A 15,598-nucleotide genomic window follows, 5' to 3' on the forward strand; every position below is an offset into this window, starting at 1 on the left:
CATTCATTCATTCATTCATTCATTCATTCATTCATTCATTCATTCATCCATCCTGAGACAGAGTCTTGCTCTGTTGCCCACACTGGAGTGCAATGGTGCAATCTTGGCTCATTGCAACCTCCACCTCCCAGGTTCAAGCAGTTCTCCTGCCTCAGCCTCTTGAGTAGCTGGGATTACAGGTGCCTGCCACCACGCCCAGCTGATATTTGTATTTTTTAGTGGAGACAACGTTTTGTCATGTTGGCCAGGCTGGTCTTGAACTCCTGACCTCAGGTGATCCTATACCTGCCTTGGCCTCCCAAAATGCTGGGATTATGTGTATGAGCCACTGTGCCGAGCCCATTCCATATTTTTAAAACAATTGTATTCATCTGAATGCTTAATGGTAGCTACTGTAGCGAATACCACAACTCTTAGTGGCTTACCATAATACATTTCTAATACTAAGTCCAGTGCAGGTGTTCTTTATCAGGCGCTGTCTTGGCAGCTTTCTTCTAAGTGATGACTCAGATATGCAGTTTCCTTCTAGTTTGGGCTGCTGGTGTCCTCAATACGTGGCCTCAGACATGGCCAGGGATAGAAAGATTACTTGTGGGAGATTTTTAAATGGAAATGGTCCATATCAATTTTATTATATTCTATTGGCCATAAATCAGTTGCATTGTCCTTGTTATTTTTTATTTTATTTATTTATTTATTTATTTATTTATTTATTTGAGATGGAGTCTCACTCTGTTTGCCCAGGCTGGAGTGCAGTGGTGCCATCTTGGCTCACTGCAACCTCTGCCTCCCATGTTTAACCGATTCTTCTGCCTCAGCCTCCCGAGCAGGTGGGATTACAGGCATGCGCCACCACACCCAGCTAATTTTTGTATTTTTTGTAAAGATTGGGTTTCACCATGTTGGCCAGGCTGGTCTTGAGCTACTGACCTCAAGTGACCTGCCCATCTCAGTCTCCCAAAGTGCTGGGATTATAGACATGAACCACTGCGCCTGGCCTGAATTGTCTTTTTTAGATGGAAAGGGGACTGGGAAATGTAAGCTTCCTATGTGTCCAGAAGGAAAATGAAACAGGTTGGCTACTATTTGGTTTAAGGGTATAAGCATTTTTGTAGGCCTTAAAACATTTAGTCTATTGCTCACTAATTGGTTATATCACTAGCAATATATGACAGTGCTGGAGTATTTTAAATTTTTGATGAGTTTCTGTATAATCAGTCCTGGTTATCTTAACAAAACTTCTGGGTTCTTACCCCAGTGTTACCTCTGATAATAGTAATTAACACCAGTACTTAGCACATTTTGGGAATTTGGAAAATGATAGCAATTAGAATTATAATAATCATAATAGTGTTTTCTAAAACGAGTAGTCATGGGACTGGTTGATGATCATGTTAAAAAACTTGTCTAGAGCTATGATGAAAGTGAAGTGACTTTTTTGTTTTTGTTTTTTCTCTCTTTTATATATCTTGAATTTAGCAGTTATCATTGACTGTTTTTTGAAGTTATCTCAGTGAGATAATCATCAACGCAGGTAGGGAATAGCTGGTGATAGACCCCGGGAAATCCAGGGTCTGGTTTAGCTGTTGAATTTGGCACTGGCTGTCAAGCCTCTTGGATAGGGCATTTACTCCCTCTTGCCAGCTCTAGTAATTTATCATTAAAATGAAGGGATTGGTGATTTCTGAGCCTTCCTCCCATTCCGAAATGTCATGGTTGAACGAAGCCTATTCATGAACTTTGTTGGGCTTTACAAACTTTTAACTACCATAGGAGGAGCTGGGAAGCCCTTTCTGTAGTAATTCTAGTTAATGCTATCGTATCTTGTTGGTCGGACCTGTTATAACAAACGTGAATATTTTATGATCCTTGTTTGGTCCTTGGTATAGAACAACCATGATAAGAGACCAATTGACTCTTCTCGATTAACCACCCGTACCACCTGTTTAGTGGTGACATTTCTTAGTGTCAGAAGACAGTTTTTTAATTGAAGAATATCCGAAATGCTGGTTTCTAAGTTTTTCTTTTATTTCAGGTAAATTCACAGCAGATCCAAAGAAGATATGTGTGAAATTTAAGAAGAGATGTGTGAAATTTTTTGACTTTTGACATCCTTGTAGTGCTTTTAGGAGACTGTCTTATTTCCAGTCAAATACTAGTTATTATATCCCCAGAGAACAAAGCCTTGTGTTAATGGATGGATGGGTTCTAAACTTGGTTTTCTGTTAAACTTGCAATTTTTATACAATCAAGTTTGTTTTTCTTTTCTTTTTTTTCCCTTTGAGATGGAATCTCGCTGTGTGGCCCAGGCTGGAGTGCAGTGGCACGATTTCAGCTTACTGTAAACTCTGCCTCCCGGGTTCATGCCATTCTCCTGCCTCAGCCCCCCGAGTAGCTGGGACTACAGGCACCCGCCACCATGCCTGGCTAATTTTTTGTATTTTTAGTAGAAATGGGGTTTCACTGTGTTAGCCAGGATGGTCTTGATCTCCTGACCTCGTGATCCGCCTGTCTTGGCCTCCCAAAGTGCTGGGATTACAGGCGTGAGCCACCGCGCCCGGCCCTCAAGTTTGTTTTTCATAGTTATTTTCTGACCCATGAAATGTAAGTGCCTGCCCTCTCCTGGAATACCGACTGTCTTGAATACATCAGAAGATGAACTCTATATTACTTAATTTGGTGATCTTACTTAAGTCATGTAGTTTTATTTATTTTTATTTATTTATTTTATTTATTTATTTTTTGAGATGGAGTCTCGCTCTGTCGCCCAGGCTGGAGCGCAGTGGCGCAATCTCGGCTCACTGCAAGCTCTGCCTCCCGGGTTTACGCCATTTTCCTGCCTCAGCCTCCCGAGTAGCTGGGACTACAGGCGCCCGCCATCTCGCCCGGCTAGTTTTTTGTATTTTTTAGTAGAGACGGGGTTTCACCGTGTAGGCCAGGATAGTCTCGATCTCCTGACCTGGTGATCCACCCGTCTCGGCCTCCCAAAGTGCTGGGATTACAGGCTTGAGCCACCGCGCCCGGCCATTTATTTATTTTTTATTAGGCAGAGTCTCACTCTGTCAACCAGGCTGGAGTTCAGAATCACAGCTCACTGTAGCCTCAACCTTTTGGGCTTAGGTGATTCTCCCACCTCAGCCTCTCGAGTAGCTGGGACTACAGGCACACACCACCATGCCCAGCTAATTTTTTTGTTGTTGTTTGTAGAGCCAAGTTTTGCCGTGTTGTCCAGGCTGGTCTCAAACTTCTGGGCTCAAGCAGTCCATCTGCTTTGGTTCCCAAAGTGCTAGGATTACAGGCGGGAGCCACCAAGGCCTGGGTCAAGTCTTATAGTTTCAAATGTCACCTGTTGATCTTTCCTTTGAACTCATACCTCTGTAATCCAGTTGCCTACTCTATAGCTCCATCTGGAGTCTAGTAGGTAACTTAAACTTAATATGTTCAAAACTGAGCTTCTGATGTTCCAGCTGTGATCCACCTCCTGTATTCTTGCTTATATCAGAAAATGGCAATTCCATTTCCTTGGCCAAAAACTTTGGAATTATCCTGGATTGTCTTCTTTCTCTCACGTTTCATATCCAGTCTTTTGGTGTATACTTTTGGCTCTTACTATCAAAATATATCCATAACCTAATCACTTCTTGCTATCTTCAAACCACAGTCATCTTTTAACTACATTGTTGGAGTAGATGTTTAACAGGTTTGTCTGCTCATTCAACTCCCTCAGTCTGTTCTCAACTGAGATCCTGTTAAAATGAAAGTCACATCCCTTTATTTCTCTCCTCAGAACCCTCCCATGGCTTCCCATCTCGTTCAGAGTATGAGCTAAAATCCTTATGGTTTCCTGGAAGGCCTTTCATGATCTGGTTCTTGGTTACCTCTCTGAACTCAACTTCTGCTACTCTTCCAGCTGTCTATGTTCCAGCTAGCTGAACTTGTAGCTGTTGCTTGAATGCATTGGTTTTAACTAACTTAAAGACCTCTGCATTTGACATTTATTTGACTTGGATACTTTTCCTTCACATATTCACATGACTAGTGCTTCCACCTTCTTGCAGATCTTTCTTTCCCCCTCCCTTTTTTTTGAGATGGAGTCTTGCTCTGTTGCCCAGGCTGGAGTGCGGTGGCGCAATCTCAGCTCACTGCAACCTCCACCTACTGGGTTCAAACGATTCTTCTGCCTTAGCCTCTCGAGTAGCTAGGACTACAGGCGTACGCCACCACACCCAGCTAATTTTTGTATTTTTAGTAGAGATGGGGTTTTGCCATGTTGGCCAGTATGGTCTCAATCTCGACCTCGTGATCGACCTGCCTTGGCTTCCCAAAGTGCTGGGATTACAGGCCTGAGCCACTGCACCTGGCTTTTTTTTTTTTTTTTTTCTTTCAGTTCTGCTCCTTCTGAATTGCAGACTTTATTCCAAATGTTTCTCAGAGAAAGCCTCCTTGATCACTGACTAACGCTTTTATAAATTGTGATTATTCTCCTCTGTCTTCTGTGCTTTATTTTTCTCCGTGGTACTTAAGATCACTTGACATACTGTATGTTTAATTATTTGATTATTGTATGTCTCTTTCCACTAGAAAGTAAGCTCTATGAAGGCAGAGATTTTCAGGTCACTTTTGCTCATTGCTCTGACCCCAATATGCAGAACTGCAGAACCACGCTTGACACATACTAGGCCCTCAAATATTTTTGTCTTTTTAATTTAATTTTTTAGTAGGTAAAAAAAAAAGTATATATACAAAGATATAAAGGTTCATATTAAAGCCTCCCTTTCACTGACCTTCCATCACTTTAGTTTTCTACCCCACCCTGATAACCACTGTTACTCATTTCTTGTTTGTCTTTCCTGAGATTCTTTATGCAAATACAAGTACAAATACAAATATTCTTATTCCTTTCTCTCCTCTTTTTTACCCAAAGTGTACCATACTATTTATGTTTCTATACCTTGCATTTTTCACTTACTATTGTAGGGTTTTCTCCATATTGGTTCATAGACAGCATCCCTGATTTTTGTTTTTTTTTTCTGCATAGTTTTGCATTGAATAGATACACCGTAACTGGCTCCTATTAGTGGACACTTAGGTGGTTCCAGTCTTCTGCTATACACACAGTATTGCATTGAATAACTTTATAATACGTTGTTTTGTATGAGTGGCAGTATATGGGTAAGGTAAATTTCATAAAGTGGAATTACTAGGACAAAGAGAATGTGTACTTGTAGTTTTGGTAGATATTGTGAAATTGTCCTCCATGGGAGTTGTTTTATGTGTGAGTGCTTTTCTCCCCACAGCTTCACCACCAAGCCTGTGCAGACTTTTGAATTTTTGCCACCCTGTTAGGTGAAAAATAGTTTTGCGGTGTAGCTTAAGTTTGTATTTCTCCTATTAAGAGTCCACATTCAGAGTAGGAGAAGTTATGCGTAGTGCCTGCATAGTTTTGCATTGAATAGATACACCATATCTATGAGTATTAGAATGAGGTATTTATGCATTTGTTGAATGAATGGGATGCTGCAGAACAGCTAAAACATGCCACTGGAACCATGCTGTGCATCTGTGATTGCTTTTCTTCTTTCCGTCTTAGCATGGCTATATAGAGAAATATTTGTATTTAATGGTCCCTTTCGTGTAGAGGCAGGTCTTGAATGGTATCTTTTTGAAAATTTAGGCTGGGCGCGGTGGCTCACTCCTGTAATTCCAGCACTTTGGGAGGCTGAGGCAGGTGGATCGTTTGAGGTCAGGAGTTCAGGACGAGCCTGGCCAACGTGGCGAAACCTCTTCTCTACTAAAAATAACAAAAATTAGCCAGGCGGTGCTGGTGCGCACCTGTAATCCCAGCTACTCAGGAGGTTGGAGCTGGAGAATTGCTTGAACCCGGGAGGCGGAGGTTGCGGTGAGCCAAGATCATACCACTGTCCTGGGTGACAGAATGAGACCCTGTCTCAAAAAAAAAAAAAAAAAAGAAAATTTACTTGTATGATTTTGCTCACATTGAATGGAAAAAACTAAACAATTTTATTAATAAAATTTTATTAATTTTAAGCAATTTTGTTTAAATAATTTTATTGTTTTAAACAATAAAATTGTTTAAAAACTATTTTATTAATAAAGATTATAAAATATTTTAAATACATTATTTTATTTCAGCCTCATAAAAACCCTATTATATTCCGGGTGTCATTGTCCTTTGAAAGATGAAGAAACTGTGGGCCAGCCCCCAAGTTAACAAAGTTTTGGAAGAAGGAATGATACCACTCATCTTAGAGCTGGAAATACTGCAAAAACTGTTTAATTTAGACACTTTGCAGGTTAAGCTAAGGAATTCACTTTCTCAAAAGAAAAAGATTATTTTTATTGTGTTTTTCACTGACTTAACAGTAAAATATACTTGAATTCAAACAACACAAAAATATATACAGTATAATGTAAAATGCCTTGTAATAAAAAACAGTAGTTTTAAATCCCTTATGCTTTTGTTTTTTGAAAAAAGTATGGTGTATGTATATTAGGATATATGTATATATATATGTAAATACATACATTTCTAAGTTTGTGTCATCAATTAATGATTGGAATAATTGGTTAACCATTTGAGGATAAAATGGAAAAGAACAATACAATACAATAGTGTTGGAGGAACAGGCTTTTTCATAAGTGGTATTGTAAATTATCATAATATTTATAGGTAACAATTTAGCAATATCTATCAAAGTCAAATTGTTCTTTGAGTGTGCAATTTTCTTTTCCTTTCCTCTTCTCTTCTCTTTTCTTCTCTTCTCTTTTCTTCTCTTCTGTTCTCTTCTCTTCTCTTCTTTTCTTTTCGAGATGGACTCTCACTCTGTCACCCAGGCTGGAGTGCGGTGGCGCAATTCTGCCCACTACAGCCTCTGTCTCCTGGGTTCAAGCAGTTCTCCTGCTTCAGCCTCCCAAGTAGCTGGGATTACAGGCATGTGCCACCATGCCTAATTTTTGTATTTTTAGTACACATGGGGTTTCATCATGTTGGCCATAAGAGCAGCATGGAGATGACTTGGGCAGGGTTAGTAGAGGGAATATTGGAAGGTTTTCGGGAATGTCTGAATTTCTGACACATTTTGATTGCATCCTTGAGTTTTGTAACTTTTTCCAGCATACATGAAGGCTTGTAGATTCATGAAATTTAAATGCTTCCCGAGGACCTTCAATTATCAGTTCAATTATCTAAGTTGTCTTAGAGCAATAATAAGCCCAAGGGAATTAAAGAGACATAGCGTTAGTGACAGAGGTAGAAGTAGGACTTAAGTCACCTGGTTGCTAGTGTTTTAACCAAAACTAGCAACCAGGTAACCTAGATTAAAACACTAGCAACCAGGTAACCTACATCAGTATTCACTCCATAGTACTACAGTGGGTAATCATTAGAGATGTTTGAGAAAAACAGAGCAAATGGAGTCAGTTGTGAGGGTGGAAATGGGGAGGGAAGAAAGTTGGAGCTTTTAAGGGCTCAAATTAGAATGGGAGGAAAAAGCAATCAGTAAGGTCATAATTATTAAAGCAAATCTGAAAGGTTTTAACCTTCTTTACTGAATTTTTTTCCCTTTAAAACACTTTCATTTAATTTTTACTTTTTTTTTTTCTTTTAAACAGATAAAGATATAGAGAGAATGAATTCCTTGAAAATATTTTAAATGTTTTACTGGAACATATGTTAAAAAATTTAGAGGATTAAGAGTTGGTTAATGGGCTTATTTTCTTTCATATCACTTATTGTTCTTTTTTCTTCTTTTCCAGAATTTTATAGAAGTGAAGTGATTAAGAATTCCTTGGTAAGTTTGCTTTCTGACAGGTACATATGACTAAGTGTATACACCTGTTTTCAAAAAATGCAGAAATGTAAAGTAGAGGTTCAGCTCTGGTTTTATGATACAGATCTGCTCAGTTGTTAAGTCATGATTGTTTTGTTCATTGCTGTATCTATCTCTAGTGCTTATATAATAGGTGCTTGATATATATTTACTGAATGAACTGATTTTTCTGTTAAGAACTTTAAATGGTAAAAACTCAAATTCTGTAGTTTTCTCACTTCCATTTACCATAAATAAGTTTCTGATTATTTCACTGGCTGTATGTCATAATAAATGATATCTTTGTTTAGATATGGTTCTTAAGAATTTTATGCCTAAGACTTTTGTATAGGATACTCCTACTTGTTTCTTGGCAGTGGCATTGCTCAGTTGGAAAGTTGTAAGTGTCCTACTTTTGATAATGTGTACTCTGGATATTTGCATAAATGGCTCCATTTATTAGGCTGTGTTAAAAACAAAGACAACTTTTATAGTAATGAAAATACATTTATAATGGTCCAATACCATCTTGGATTTGGCCCTTGTCTGCTTTTCCACCTCATCTCCTTCTCTTTTCAGCCCTCATTGTGTTCCAGGTATACCTCTTTCAGTGCTTCAAACATGTGAAGCTTACCTTGTTCCTTATGTCTAGAACACTTGTTTCCTCAGCTGTTCGATTGACTGAAGAGGTCTTCAAGGTCTCACCTATGTCACTTCAGCAAGACCTTCTATGACTCTGTCATCCAGAGCAGTTCCCTTTCCCTTAGTCATGCTTTTTCATGACCCTGTTTTATTTTCTTGAAAGCGTTCATCATTGTTGGAAACTCTTGCTTGCTTGTGTTTATGAACTGCCTCCCACCTGCTACAACATAAGTTCCATGAAAGCAGGGGCCCTGCCAATCTTGCTGCTCCTGTTACCCTGGAGTCTAGAATAGTATAGATGCTCATTAACTCTTGTTAAATGAATAAATGGATATCAATGATGTGTTGTATTTACATGTTATCCCATTTTGATCCTTAGAACCCCCTGTAAAGTAGATGGGGCAGATCTTAAGAAGCTGATACCTGGAGAGTTTCAACAACTTTTGCAGAGTCACAGGACTGCAGGACCAGAACCCCAGTCTAGACCTTCTGTCTTCGTCTCTACTCTTTCTTCATCAAGCTGTCTTTGAAATGTCTCTAAAATATCAATAGATTTGGATTCTAGGCCAGATAGTTTCCTTGAGTCCATCTCTGGGGAGGTCCCATCACCAGTAAAGCTCTGGTTCTATGTATATTATATGATATACAATAAGTGCCTAGCATCATGCTTGACATATAATAGCTATTTAGTGAATACTAGTTTTTCCTCCTCTCCTTGCTCAGGTGGAAACAGAAATAGTTTGCAGACAGTTGAGAGCTAGGAGTGATTAGGGGGAAGATAGAACAGAATTTTGTGTTCATTTATTCTATTCTCTTTTCCATAGTCAAATGTTGGGGATGGTTTTCAACATCCATTGCTTTTCCCCCAGACTTGTCCTATAATAGACCCTATGTCATAATGGCACTTTAGTGTATTGTTCTACATTATTAGTATTGGATTTACTGGATATTCACTTGGCTCCCAAATCCATATTTCTAAAGATCTCTGAATGTTAGCTCCTATCTTCAACTCCTTTTGGCCTCCATCTTCAATTGCTTTGGAGCTCTATGTGAGGTCATGATACCTTCATCCTTAGTGCACTTAGGTGGAATATTGTCTCCAAAGGATACTGTAGAATGAATTCAAGAAAAGGGAGAGGATTGGATTAAAAGACTTCTAGGCCCCTTTCAACTCACAGTTTATTCTGTAATTGTTTTCTGAATGTACCACATACAATGTTTGCTTGCATTGTGATTATTCATGAACATTCTGTTTCACAAAGTAGATCAAATCTCCTGGAGGTCACAGACTGTATGTCTTTATATCCCCCTAGTTCCCAGTATATTTCTATTGGGTAGTTGTTTGACAAATATTAATTTTTTGATGTTCCTTTTAAAAGGTATTCTTTGAGATTTTGGCGAGGATTTTTTTAAATTTTATATCTTAATAAAGGTTTTATTAACTTAATTAACTCTTTTTTTTGTGTGTTTGTTTTTTTCAGACAGGGTCTCTCTCTATCACCCAGGCTGGAGTGCAGTAGCATGATCTCAGCTCACTGCAACCTCCATCTCCTGGGCTCAGGTGATCCTCTTACCTCAGCCTCCCAAGGAGCTGGGACTACAGGCATGAACCACCATGCCTGACTAATTTTTGTATTTTTTGTAGAGACAGGGTTTCACCATGTTACCCAGGCTGGCCTCGAATTCCTGACCTCAAGCAATCCGCCCACCTCGGCCTCCCAAAGTGCTGGGATTACAGGCATGAGCCACTGTGCCCAGCCTAATTAACTCTTTTCTTTCTGAGGAAGCTCTTTTGTCTTAGCTTTTTGCTAATTAATTGTGATTGGTTCAGATTGATGGGCATTGGGCAGTACAGGGGTCAACAACCCTCAGAGAATATGCCAGAGATGGCATGTTGTTACCGCCCTTCTTGCTGTCTCCGAGGAAGCACTGCCAGGCCAATAGCAGAGTTGGTTGGTTTCTTTCCTGTTTAGGATTTTGCAATCTTTAAGCTATTGTGATATTTGCTGAATAGTTAGTTGTTTAAATGCTTTTGTATCTATTTGTTACCATTGTGCTTGGCACATAGAAGATGCTCAGCAAATGTTTGTTGAATAAATGAATCCTTCCCTTTGGCATTTTGGCAGGCTGAGGCGGGCGGATCATCTGAGGTCAGGGGTTCGAGACCAGCCTGACCAACATAGAGAAACCCCGTCTCTACTAAAAATACGAAATTAGATAGGCTTGCTGGCACATGCCTGTAATCCCAGCTACTTGGGAGGCTGAGGCAGGAGAATCGCTTGAACCTGAGAGGCGGAGGTTGTGGTGAGCCAAGATCGTGCCATTGCACTCCAGCCTGGGCAACAATAGCGAAACTCCATCTCAAAAAAAGAAAAAAATGATTAAAAAGAGTGTTTCCCCCCAAATATTAGATAAACTGTTCTTATGCCCTTTTTCTGTGCTTCTTTCTAACTCCTGAATACGCCAGATCACCTGTCCAATAAAACTTTCTGCAATGATGATAATATTCTACGTATTGTTCAGTACAATTGCCACTGGCCACATGTGGCCATTGAGCACTTGAAAGGTGGTTCAGTCCTACTGCAGAACTGAGTTTTAAATTTTGTTTAATTTAAATTTAAATAGCCACGTGAGGCTAGTAGATATCATATTAGACAGCACAGTTCTAGATGCTTCTGAAAAGCTTTCTTTTTTTCTTTTTTTGAGACGGAGTCTTGCTCTTGTCGCCCAGGCTGGAGTGCAGTGGCACGATCTTGGCTCACAGCCTCTGCCTCCCGGGTTCAAACGATTCTCTTGTTTCAGCCTCCTGAGCAGCTGGGACTACAGGTGCCCACCACCGTGCCCGGCTAATTTTTATATATTTTGTAGAGACGGGGTTTCACCGTGTTGGCCAGGCTGGTCTCAAACTCCTGACCTCCAGCGATCTGCCCACCTCAGCCTCCCAAAGTGCTGGGATTACAGGTGTAAGCCGCCATGTCTGGCCAGAAAGGTTTCTTATAATCATTAACAGGATTCCCCTTTTTCTTTTTTTAAAAGTAGTTTGGGCCAGGTGCAGTGGTTCATGCTTATAATCTTAGCACTTTGGTAGACTGAGGTGGGTGGATAGCTTGAGCCTAGGAGTTCAAGACCGCCTAGATAATGTGGCAAAACCCCATCTCTACCAAAAAATACAAAAATTACCTGGGTATGGTGGTGTGTACCTGTAGTCCCAATACCTGGGAGGCTAGGCGAGAGGATTGCTTAAGCCTTAGAGGCGGAGGTTTCAGTCAGCCAAGATTGTGCCACTCCAGCTTGGGTGACAGAGTTGAGACCCTGTCTCAAAGGAAAAACGAATTATTTTGAGCTGAGTGTGGTGGCCCACACCTATATCCCAGTACTTTGGGAGGCTGAGGCAGGAGGATCATGTAAGCCCAGGAGGAGCTTGAGATCAGCCTGGGCAAGATGATGAGACTCCCATCTCTACCAAAAAAAAAAAAAAAAACCTTAATAAATAAATAAAATAAATAAAAAAATAATAAAATAAAAAAATTAGCTGGGCATGGTGGTGCATACATGTAGTTCCGTGCTAGTTGGGAGGCTGAGGCAGGGACTCCTTGAGCCCAGGAATTTGAGATTGTGGTGAACTATGACTGCGCCGCTGCACTCCAGCCTGGGCGACACAGTGAGAACCCAATCTCAAGAAAACAACAACAACAACAAAAACTAAATACAAAACTTTGTGCTTTTTTTTTTTTTTAAATACCACTAGTCTCGTTATAAATCCATATAATAGCTTTTTGTGTGGTTGTCTTAGCTTCTTTGATATGTAATAATAAATTTCAGAAAGCAGGGACCTCATGTGGTTCGTGTTTGTAATCTCCATAGTCATTGTGTCATGATTTGCTTTGACTTGGCAAACAAACAATATAATATATGTTTAGTATGACATATATATATGTATCCAAATCTAAGTTTCTGGCTGTAAGACTCACTGTTACTTTACATTTACAAAAAATAGTTAAACACTCTGATTAAACTGAACATAAGTCCTGGGCAATAGTCTTATGAGCTGTGATTCAATTTTACTAACCTCTTGTTACTTTGGAGTTTCTTCAATCCATTCCAAGATATTTAGCAGTCTTTCCTTCCTTCAGGTGCATTATTTTCCTTGTGATAAGGAATCCTATTAGCAGTAAAATATTTACTTCCTTAAGTCCTTTAAAAAGGTTGGATGAAATCATTTCTCCAGTGACAGATATTTGCTTCTCTAATACCAAATTCATGCCTCATTGCTCTGTTTGTGCTTTCTGCCTACACAAAATCTTAATACTTTTTATTGAAATTTGACATTTATAGAAGAGTTTATAGATCATGAGTATACAGCATGTTGAATTATCTCAAACTGAATACACCTGTATAACCAGACTCCAGATCAACAAATAGAATATTTCCAGTGCCTAAGAAGCCCTCTCATGCCCTCTCCAGTCACTGTTACTTTCCTGACTTTTAACACCATAGGCTAATTTTACCTGTTATTGTATAAATGAAATAATATAGTATGCACTCTTTTGTGTCCGATTGCCATGTTTCAACTTTATGTAGTAAGATTCATTTATTTTGTGGGACATAGTTGTGGTTTGTTTGCTTTATAATATTCCATTGTATGAAATCACAGAAAAATAAATGTATGGATGTATTTCTGTTGAGTATACATCTCGGAGTGGAATTGCTAGGAATATGCATATGGTCAGCTAAAGCTGCCAAATAGTTTTCCAAAATTATTGTTTGATTTATACTTTCACCCTTAGTCTGTGAGAGTTCTGTTTACATGGTTGTGAACACTTGATTTTTAAAAAAATTTTTGAATTTAAATTGTTAAATATTACCAATTTTTTTTTCAATATAAATCAAGAGAAATATTTTAAATGGCAATTAAACTGAGCACATGTAGTGCCAACATTAGGCCTAACTTAGTATCAAACAGGGCTACTTTTAAGGTTGTGCATGTAGATACAATGACACTGGATGACTGCCACCTGGTGGTCAAAGATTATAGGACTTTATTGATTTTACTATTTCTAAAACCAGAATTCATCTTACAATGTGAAAAAACATGCATGTTAGAACTGGTAAGTGGGACTATGTTGGATGGTAATAAATAGAACGGAGTAAACTGAAGCAGAATAAGGGAGTACCTGCCAGGGGATTGCATTTTTTCTGCAGCAGTCACGTAGGAGATGTCACTTGAGGAGACACCTGACAGAAGTGAGGGAACAAGCTATATAGCTATTTCAGGAATATTGTTCCAGGACAAGAAACAGGAAAGTGGAAAGACAGGAGTGTACTTGAGGTGTTCAAAAAATGGCTAAGAAGTTAGTAAGGCTGGAGTGCAGTGAGCAGAGGTGATTTGAGATGTTGCTATGCACATATAATAGAGAGACAGGTGCAAGGGAATTGAGGATCAGGGCAGCAGAGGGAATGGCCTGGAGCAATAGGAGATGATGGTTAAGGGCTAAGGAGCATGAGAATGAGAATTAGATATTGGAAGACACAGCATTACAAGTAATGCAAAATGGGGCACATCTGGTGGACCAGGACCCTCACCTTATTCATGATATATTTAGCATAGAACAATTCATGATGAATGTAAAGCTCAGTGTTAATGTCTCTGGCTTCAGCTAGCCGTGCCCTCCAAATCATCTCTTCTTGGGTTCAGGGAGAGGTTAGATCCTTGATATTATTGAAGGGTCATTGGGTTAATTAATAACTAAAATTGTTGAAGCAATAACAACCAAAGTGACTAAATTCTCTAAAAGTTGGTTTTTCATGTTTATAAAAGAGAGTAATTATGTCATGAACCCACATCTGCCTTTAACAGTTATAAAGTTAATCTAATCATTGGTTATTTTCCCAAAAAGGAATTTTTAACTTTTATTAGAATATTAAAAATCTCGTGGTGGGAGTATATTGATAGCTAATTTGTGTGTGTTTTGAAATGTCTCTGTACATGGAGTTGTTTTTTTTTTTTGAGATGGAGTCTCGCTGTGTCGCCCAGGCTGGAGTGCAGTGGCCGGATGTCAGCTCACTGCAAGCTCCGCCTCCCGGGTTTATGCCATTCTCCTGCCTCAGCCTCCTGAGTAGCTGGGACCACAGGCGCCTGCCACCTCGCCCGGCTAGTTTTTTGTATTTTTTAGTAGAGATGGGGTTTCACCGTGTTAGCCAGGATGGTCTCGATCTCCTGATGTCGTGATCCGCCCGTCTCGGCCTCCCAAAGTGCTGGGATTACAGGCTTGAGCCACCGCGCCCGGGAAGAGGTATCAGTTTTAAGTACCCACCTATGATTGAAGTAGCATGTTGGTCATGTCATACATTATTTCTCATCCTGATAACAGCAATCCAAGCTAAGAGAGATACTAAGAGATATGCTTGTTTTACAGCTGAGGAACCAGGTTCAGCAGGCAGAGGAACTTGATCTAGGTCACACAGCTAGTAACTGGTAAAACCAGTGTTCCAGAGCCCTGCTGTTTTGCAGCCTCCTTTATATCCCACTTCCTTCCACTCTGTTAGCTAGAGGGCTAACAGAGGTCAGTGATAGGCTTTATCATTGAATAAACAAGTTCTAGAGCGTGCATTTTAGGGAAAGCATGTGGCATAATTTATCAGAACTATAAAGTTCTGTTGAGATTGTGACTGAGCTGTTTTTAAATCTTTGGGAAAAAACTGGCTAAACAGTACAAATACTTTTTATGAGTTACTGGTCTGAGTGCTTCTCAAACCAACTTTATGTTTCAGTTGAATTATGATTGAATGAATTAATCTCTGTGTGTGTGTGTGTGTGTGTGTGTGTGTGTGTGTGTAGCGTATGTCAGATTATGTCACTGTCTTTTAAACTGCATCATCTTCAAAGTTTTCCAAGTTCTGTCTGGTTAATGATTTGAAGGGAGACAGTCAACACATGGAATTATATGTAGTACCAGGGAAGAACAGGATGCTATGAAAACATGTAAAAGTGTTATTTATCTTAGTTTGGAGGGAGAAGTTAGGAAAGGTTTCTAACAATTAGTAATTTCTAAATTGAGATAGTGAGTCTCAATAAAAGTGAATGGGACAGGGAAAGAGAGTTTATTGTATTACGACTAATGATAAAA

The 15,598-nt window shown here is 39.4% G+C and overlaps 1 protein-coding gene across 3 annotated transcripts in view; it reads left to right on the forward strand.

The window, feature by feature from the left end:
• UVRAG (UV radiation resistance associated) overlaps nucleotides 1–15,598 on the forward strand; it is a 335,807-nt gene that overhangs the window by 43,127 nt on the left and 277,082 nt on the right. For all 3 annotated transcript variants that reach the window (XM_023209367.1, XM_023209368.1, XM_023209369.1), the window contains exon 3: nucleotides 7,777–7,811. In XM_023209367.1, coding sequence (XP_023065135.1) covers nucleotides 7,777–7,811 — 35 coding nt within the window. The remainder of the gene's footprint in view (nucleotides 1–7,776; nucleotides 7,812–15,598) is intronic.

This window comes from Piliocolobus tephrosceles, chromosome 13, assembly GCF_002776525.5.
Source record: "Piliocolobus tephrosceles isolate RC106 chromosome 13, ASM277652v3, whole genome shotgun sequence".
NCBI lineage: Eukaryota > Metazoa > Chordata > Mammalia > Primates > Cercopithecidae > Piliocolobus > Piliocolobus tephrosceles.